Here is an 8,434-nt window from a genome sequence, read left to right as displayed (position 1 = left end):
TTAACATTTTTCATGTAGCATTTGTTTGCTTTTCTGGTTTTTTAGGAGATGACTTAGCTACCTGTTTGCTTTGGGGGACACCAGTAGTGTTTTAGCCGTTGTTTTCTCTGGATCTCGCAGAATGTAGTATCCTGCCTTGGGATCATGCAGGAGTTTGGGGTGGGATGTGTCCTGCAGTGTGCACACACGGGGAGGGGGACCATGGAAATTTGCTTTATAGACTTCAGAAAAGGAGGAAAAGGATACTATATTCCTAAAACAGACAATACATGTTCCTAATTCTTAATTATGGTTTGCGGGGTTTTTTTGGCTCGTTCTGCTTTCTTGACTCTTTTCTCAAATATGAGTGTGGAAAGGAGCAGTTGATTATTGGGGGCACATAGTGACCAAACCTGCCCCACTGGTGGGTGTTTTGGGGGTGATTCCCCAAATTCATGGGTAAGAGCAGGACCCTCCTGCTCTGCCTGCTCCCTACTGCAGGTCCACCCTCTACTCCTTCATTTCCGAGTCAGTGAAAATCTAAAAATGTGCAGAGATGGGGAATTTTTTTGGAGAACTGTTGAAGGAAGCTTCAAAGGCTGTGAAATTGAGCATTTATTGTCATGTTTTTAAGCTTAGGTGGGTCCTTTTCCAAGTTTGTTTTACAGCTTGCAAGGTAAAATAGTTTGCACTACTTTTGCAATAAACTCATGAAAAACCTAACAGGTTCTGTTCTGGTTTCTTACTGTATATATACAACTAATACTAAAGATTGAGCATAGTGTTTTTCACCTCAAAACATAAGACTTGTAACAAGCTCAGAATGCTGTAATTCCTGACAAAATAATGATGTGAATGATATTTTATAAAGTTATTTTGTATGGTGTCGATTTTGTTTTGCCTCATAGTATGTCAATAAAATAAAATTCCTCATCTTTACAAGATATTGTTTGATGTCTTTTCATTTAATATTTGGCCATTTTCTGAAGTTATTTGTACACAATGAGACTCTGCCAAAATCTCTCATCCATTGCCCTCCCTTCCATTTCAGCCCTTGTTTGTTTGGATGTTTCCCTGTGCTTCCACCCTCTCCGTGCCCAGCCAGAGACAATCCGTGCTGCTTTAACCGCTTACAAGTTTTAATCCTGGAACTGTTTTTGGAAGATTAACATTTTGGAAACCACTTACCTGAATTTTTTTTATTATTATTTTTTTAGTGAATCCCTACAGTGATCCATTTTTAAATGAAGAAAATGTAGCACCTGGTGGTAACTATAAAGCATCCAACAGAATTCCAAGGATGCCAAGGAGCTTCCTTTGGGAGCCCAGCCCTGCAAACACAGATTGGTTTTACTCAGTAATACAAAATACTGTCAGAGCTGTTTCTTCCTTTTATTTTTTCCCTTGAGTTTTGAAACACCACTTTGAATTGGATGAGATTTTGCTCTGTGTCAGGCTCTTGGGGAAAACAAAAAAAACCCTTCACTGATTTGATGGCAACAAGCTGTGGCAGCTGCAGGGCCTTGGAGAGGGCTGTGGCAAATTTTGGCAGCTCTGAAGTCCCCATTGAGGATTCTGTCTGAATGAATCCAGAAGGGTGTGCACATTCTTCTGGACTCAGGAATTCACAGGATATGTTCATGGTCCCACAGGAAACTTCTAAGAGGGATGAAAAGCAGTGATTTACACTTAGTAACCATAGTTCTTTTGTCATGTCCTTTGAGCAGCATTGGCTGGGGTGGGGAAGGGTCTCACAAGCTGGTGGTGTGGGGGAAAAAACATAGAAACGTGTCTGTACTAATAATAATTAATCCAGAAGCGTCCCCTGGCCTGTGTTCCACTGCCTAAAATCCCACACCACCTTAAACAGGTCAAGATATTTGGTCACTTTTGAGGAAGTTCCTTTTAAATGATGCAGACACAAAGGGAAAATAGGATTAAAAAGCTCAAGGGTTGAGGTACAGACTCAAGGTCACTGAAAAGTTGCTGTGATAGGCAAAACAGATGTGACCAGAGGGAAAATTATATAATTTACTGACAAATTAGGTGGAATTAGATGGTGAGAAGCCAAGTCAAAAATTAAAAAGTCTTCCAACCCAGTCCCTTTTCCTGCCTCCTCTGCCCAGGGTGCAGAGGTGGGGATGGGGCTGTGGTCAGAGCCCTGCCAAGGCTGTTTCAGGATGTTCCTCTCTCTGGTTGTGACCCATCCATGGTTCAGGTATTTGATTGTTGCCCTCATCCCTGTTTCTGCTAGAGATTCACTGTGCAATTCTGTGGTGGTGGCTTGCTTTGCTTCACAAAAAACTGGCAGCCCCTCCCCTCAAACACCATTCCACACTCAGTTTTCCACACAGCTCCATACACTTTTAATAATATTAAAAAAAAAAAAAAAAAAAAAAAGGCAAAAAAAAGCAAAAAAGCACAAACCAGCTCTCGGAACAATAGTTTAGTTCTGCCTTTACCCATTTGGGAATTTCCCCAGGGATCCAGCCCCACTCAGCACTCACTGCAGAATTCATGGTACAGCATGATTTTCATTTATGGCAACTTCAGGAACATTTTTTACAGTGCAGCATCCTCTGATCTGTTAAAATAGCAGGAGCATTTCTGGTATGGCTCAGTAGCTCTGTCAGTCCCTGACCCTACTTGCCTAAGCTCCATTTGGCTTTCTTAGAACATGGAATGTGCTGGATTGTGGATATGCTGGAGCTCCCTGGTAAGTTTTAAGAGAAGTTGAGCATGGTTGTGCCTTCAACCCAAGAGAAGCTGTTCAGCTATTCACTTCTGGTAAGTCTTTACCATACCCTCCAAATTAGGGTGTTGCTTGAGACAAATTCCTGGCTGATTTGCTGCCCAGCTTTTTTGGAGTGGGGGGTTCTTATTACCTGTTAACTTTCCTGTGCTTACCTGGGGCATTCTTCACCCCTGGGGCAGATCTTGGTCACTTTTCTCTCTCAGACATGACCACACTGCCCACGTGTGTGACTGAAACTGGAAAGAATTACAGGAAGTTTCTGCATCCATTGTCAAGTTTTCATACAAAACATTTATTTGAAAAAGTTGCATGTAAAGTTCTACACAGGACGGTTGCCATTTCTGTAGTAAAAAAAAAAAAAAGAAAAGCAAACCAAAACCACATAAAAAAATCCATCTCTGTCACGCACATGGTAAAGGAGCTGCTCTTTCTCAAGAACCCACAATTAACAGACTTCAATGTGCATTTTGGCAAGAGAAACTGCAGAAGTGGAGTTCACTCAAGAAAAGGGTTCTGGATGCACATATGTCCTTAATTTTCTACCCCATATACCATCACAGCTACAGAACCACCATTAGCTCTTGGGATAGGATCTCCTCCTCTCCCATTTGGGTGCCCACACGGCTGTTTTTACAGATCTTTTTAATGCACTTGGTCCACTTTTGGAGCTTTTGAACTGAAAGCTGCCTGTAAGAAATTTTAAATTTGGGTAACGATTGTCTGACAAAGTCATTTCAAATCATCTGACCAAACTCTGCTCTCAGGTTTGCAGTGTCTCTTCCTACCCCACCGTGTTCCGGAGGGAAGAATTCCATTCTCCAACGAGTATAAAGTTCAATTTCTTAACTTCTTAAAGCAAAAGCAGATGGCTCAGTGTATAAATACATCCAGCATCTGGATTCTCAGTCACAAAAATAACATCCTTTATACAATAGAAAATGGATCAACTATGAAACAATTCTCCATTGGTCTTAAGATCCAACAGCAGCACCAACACCTTCATCTTCATCCTGTTCCTCCTCAGCCTCATCATCGTCTTCCCTCATTTCTCCATCTCGCTTCTCTTTTTCAAGCATTTTTAGGTATTTGCTAGCTAGGATCTTCTTTGGCAAGATATCTGAAAGGCAAAATTGTTGCTTTTTTAGTCAATTTGAATATGTGTATTGCCTCATTAATACTGTTGCATCAAAATCACTAAAGAAATTAAGTCAAAAAGAAATATTAATACTTTTAAGCAACCTCAGGTGAATAACCGGGTAAGTCAGCCTGACCCACACACTCTAAGCTGCAAGAGTAGGAGGAAGTTACCCACTTATAGTACAAGTAACCAAAGATAAGGACTCTATTTTGTGACTGATTACTGGCACCTTTTACTGTCTGCTGATGTGAATTATTTGATGTAAAACAGAGTGTCCAACCGCCTTAGATCCAGTGAGCCATTGATATAAAATCCAAGTATCAGTAAAAACGTGTCTGTGTGTGTATCTAGAAGCATAGAGGGACCAATATGACGAAGCTTCTTTTCTCAAAACTTATAGAATCCTATGTGCCATTTTTGTCCACATAACTTCTCACCTAAAGATGTGCAATGATCTTCTTTCACAAGCTGAAAGCTTTCAGATGGAATTGCTGGAATTTAGGAAATGCTTAAGGCAATATCCTGAGAACTGTATACAGTATAACTGTAATTTAGAGACAGCAGAAAAATCCCTATTCACAGAGAAATGTTTTTAGGAAAGTAGTGTTACAGTGCACTCGGGCTATGCTTTTCCCCATTTCCAGGGACCCCTGTGACTGATCAGATAAGAGTGTCCACTCCTTCCTGTCCTGACAGGGTTGGCTGAGAGCCAGAGAAGCCCTCCCTGTCCAGAGCCTAGATAAGCCCATAACCCTTCCTGATTGCTCTCTTTATCCCCGGACCTCATGGAATAAAGAAGCTGGACACCACATTGGGATGAGAGCCTCTTTTGAATCTTTGCCCATCTCCTGATGTTCCTCCCCTCAAGGCCTTGTATCTCTGGGCTAGCCTAATAATTTGGGGCTGAGAGAGGTAGAAGCATCAAGTAGTTAATGAGTTCCAGTTGAATGCTAACCAAGAGATAAATGACCTGTAGGAGAATGGGGTCCTCACAAAACAGAGCATTAAGAGCAAGATTTCACTTTCCAAAGTAGACACGGGATTTACCCTTGTGTTATCAATACCTGCAAGGAACTGAAAGGTCTCACACTCTTCTGCTGTATGAGACAGGTCACTGTAAGTCAAAGCATTCTTCTCTTTCCCTCTGCCGTGTTTGTAGGAGTATGTAGCCAAATACTGAACAAAAAGCTCCTAAAAAATTAAAACAAAACTGCGTAGTCAGACTAAGTATTCACACATATCTTTGATCCCCGTCTAAAGGCAGAAGCACCATATTTAACTGCATGTACACTGGGCACTCAGTGCACAAACTCATTGCCTTTCAGTACCTGAAGGCAGACTACAGGAAAGACAGAGAGAGATTATTTACAAGGGCATGTAGTGACAGGACAAGGGGGAATGGCATCAAACTGGCAGAAAGTAGTTTAGATCAGTTAGTAGGAAGAAATCCTTCCCTGTGAGGGTGGCGAGGCCCTGGCACAGGCTGCTCAGAGAAGCTGCGGCCGCCCCATCCCTGGAACCGTCCAAGGCCAGGCTGGGACAGTGTAAAGTGTCCCTGGCCGTGGCAGGGCTGTAGAAACAGATGTTCTTTAAGGTTCCTTCCCACACAAACCATTCTGTGATTCCGGGCGCGGACAGAGAAGGAAGCGGGAGCGCGGCCGGGCCGCGGGAGCGCTCCGCAGCAGCGGCCCCGGGCCGGGCAGGGGGAGGCGCGGGGCCCGAGGGCAGCGCGGGGCGAGCGGTACCGTGGCCTTGGCGGTGAGGAACAGCGCGTCCTGGTTGATGCTGGAGACCTCCGGGGAGCTCTTCATGATGACGCGGATCCGCGACAGGGGCAGCGACACCAGACGGTTCTCGCTGCCGCTCAGCCGCGCCGCCGCCATCTCAGCCCGTCCCCGCGGCAGCGACGGCGCGGCCCGCCGGGAGCTGTAGGCGGCGGCAGCCGGGACTTCCTACAGCACCGGGACTACAGCTCCCTGCAGCTCCTACAGCACCGGGACTACAGCTCCCTACAGCTTCCTACAGCTCCTACAGCACCGGGACTACAGCTCCCTACAGCTCCGGGACTACAGCTCCCTACAGCTCCCTACAGCACGGGACTACAGCTCCCTACGGCTTCCTACAGCACCGGGACTACAGCTCCCTACAGCTCCCTGCAGCACCGGGACTACAGCTCCCTACAGCTCCCTACAGCACCGGGACTACAGCTCCCTGCAGCTCCCTACAGCTCCGGGACTACAGCTCCCTGCAGCTCCCTACAGCTCCGGGACTACAGCTCCCTGCAGCACCGGGACCCGACTACAGCTCCCTACATCTCCCTGCAAGACAGGGACGCTCCCGCCGCAGCCCCCTCGCTCCCTCCTCCCCGCCGCGGGCGGACAGCGGCCCCGGGGGTGCCCGGGCGCGCTGAGGCTCCGGTGGCTGCGAGTCCCTTCATAGAATCACAGAATTAAGTAGGCTGGAAAAGGTCTCTGAGATCATCGAGTCCAACCTGTGACCGATCACCAGGTGGCTGTAGAGTGATAAGGTCACACTCCCGAGCCTCCTTGTCTCCAGGCTAAACAGCCCCAGCTCGCTCGGCTGCTCCTCATCAGCCTTGTGCTCCAGCCCCTTCAGCAACTTTGTGTCCCATCTCTGGACATGCTCCAGCACCTCAATGTCCTTCCTAAATTGATGGGCCCAGAACTGCACACAGCACTCGAGGTGTGGCCTCCCCAGTGCCCAGCACAGAGGGACAGTCACTGCCCTGGTCCTGCTGGCCACACTAGTGCTGACATAGAAGGCCAGAAGGCCACTGGCCTCCTTGCCCACCTGGGCACACCCTGGCTCACGTTCACCTGCTGTCAACCAGCACTTCCAGGTCCTTTTCCACCAGGTCATTATGTGCTGAGCAGCTCCAGTGCTTTCCAGTCACTCTTCCCACCTGTGTGGATTCCTGCTGCCCCAGCACAGGCAGGAGCAGCCTTGGGGTTTTCCCTTCCTCACCTCTCACCATGGCTCCTCAGCTCCAGGCTGGCACAGGAGGGTGGGGAGCTTGTTCTTAATGGCAACTAGGCATCTCCTGTGTGTATCCCAGGATTACAGGCCACTGCCTACAAGTTGTTAACCCAAACTGCAATTATAGGCTGCTCAACACCTCTGCAGCTGTAGTACAGTCCCAGGGAATGTGTCTGGTCATCCTGATACTTGTCAGAGCTGGGGGGGAGGTATGGAGGGCATGTGTAAACTATGGAGTGATGATGGGGCTGCTTGTAACATGCTTGTGGATGGGGTTTTGATGCTGGGAGTGTTTGCTCCAGAAGTTTGCCTGTGCCTTTTTGGGTAAGAGCTGCAGGTTGTTTGAGTGCTTCCAGAAGTAATGACACATCATTTGCATCAATTCATTAATGGTTTCAATCAAAAAGTTTCCAATATGCTTTACAAACAACATGCCTGATGGTTTGTATTGGTAAGAAATCTGCTAAGGCCACTAAACTATTTCGAGAAAAGCAGGAACTTTTTCAGAATACACAATAATAATTCACATGGAATTTAGGGGAGAAAGGACTGTACCCATGAAGAATCATTAAATGGAAAACACAGCAAGTTTGTTGACCGAATGTCACTATCTTATACGGAATCTGCCCAGTACATAAGGCTAAGGCTATAGATTTTCCTGATTTATTAATAAAATACAGCACCATGAGCAGCTGGAAGTACAAGGATAACATCAGTATATGATAAATTTCAAAATTACTGTATTTGGGGATATAATTTATAGTTAGCTATTGCAGATAATCGGTATCTTTTAGGCTGTATAATTCTTTTGAGATTACATCTTCTGTGAGGCCACTGTGTGTATGTTATATCTGAAATGAAGCACAAATATCTTGGGATGCTGCCTGGATGTCTGGAAGGATTGGTTTCTTTCTCGATCCTTACTGTCTTGTGACATCTTGTGGAGACAGCTGACATTACTCCAGCAGTGAATTTCTTAAAAATATTACTGCAGCCTTTCATGAGAAAGAAATTTCAATATACAAATGAACCCTCATCAAACTACCAGGATTTCTGAGGGTATTGAGCTTGGTGGTGGGAAGGCACAGGTGAAGGAGCTCTGAGCTCCTCGGAGCTGCTCTTTCCCCTTCTGCCAGCTGAGAGCTTGGCCAGGTGTAGTTGCCTCTGTGAGTCTCTGTCTCCCAGAGAAGGGACAAAGGGAGCAGGAGCTGCCCTGGCAGGAGAAGGGAGGCTGTGAGTGACTGGGCTGAGCACTCCCCATCCCTCTCTGGCCCTAAGGCTGTGCTGCTGATGGGCTTGGTCAGCTTCTGTCTGAGACTCTGAGGCCAGCTTGTACTGCCATCTCTCCAGCTCCTTTCCCTCTGGGAAGTGTTGTCAATTTTTTTGAAGATAACTGAAGGTCAAGGCTAAAGCTTGTTCAGTTCCTTTTATGCTGTTATTTTTCTTCATGTCTCCCAGACTGGGGAAACGCAGGAGAAGCAGAGAGACCTGCCTGGAGACCACAGCTTGTGCCACAGTGGCTGAGGAGACCTGAAAAGAGGTTGTGGCCAGATGAAGGTTATCTC

The 8,434-nt window shown here is 46.3% G+C and overlaps 1 protein-coding gene across 1 annotated transcript; it reads right to left on the bottom strand.

Annotated features, from left to right (window-relative positions):
* Nucleotides 1–3,002: 3,002 nt before the first annotated feature.
* On the bottom strand, nt 3,003–5,846 carry CHRAC1 (chromatin accessibility complex subunit 1). The gene is made up of 3 exons (XM_002190871.6): nt 5,618–5,846; nt 4,937–5,063; nt 3,003–3,851 (listed from the first exon to the last, which is right to left on the bottom strand). Exons 1-3 carry the CDS (start codon nt 5,753–5,755, stop codon nt 3,706–3,708), a joined length of 411 nt encoding a protein of 136 aa, XP_002190907.5. The 5' UTR covers nt 5,756–5,846; the 3' UTR covers nt 3,003–3,705.
* Between the last annotated feature and the right edge of the window lie 2,588 nt (nt 5,847–8,434).

Source organism: Taeniopygia guttata, chromosome 2 (genome assembly GCF_048771995.1).
Source record: "Taeniopygia guttata chromosome 2, bTaeGut7.mat, whole genome shotgun sequence".
Classification (NCBI taxonomy): Eukaryota; Metazoa; Chordata; class Aves; order Passeriformes; family Estrildidae; genus Taeniopygia; species Taeniopygia guttata.
This window is presented reverse-complemented; position numbering and strand designations above follow the sequence as displayed.

Excerpts from the sequence above, each read along its gene's own strand:
- CHRAC1 (XM_002190871.6), bottom strand. The coding sequence starts at position 5,755 with ATGGCGGCGGCGCGGCTGAGCGGCAGCGAGAACCGTCTGGTGTCGCTG. Across the intron at positions 5,064-5,617 it reads TCCTCACCGCCAAGGCCACG|GAGCTTTTTGTTCAGTATTT; the intron begins GTACCGCTCGCC and ends TTAATTTTTTAG. Across the intron at positions 3,852-4,936 it reads GACCTTTCAGTTCCTTGCAG|ATATCTTGCCAAAGAAGATC; the intron begins GTATTGATAACA and ends TTTGCCTTTCAG.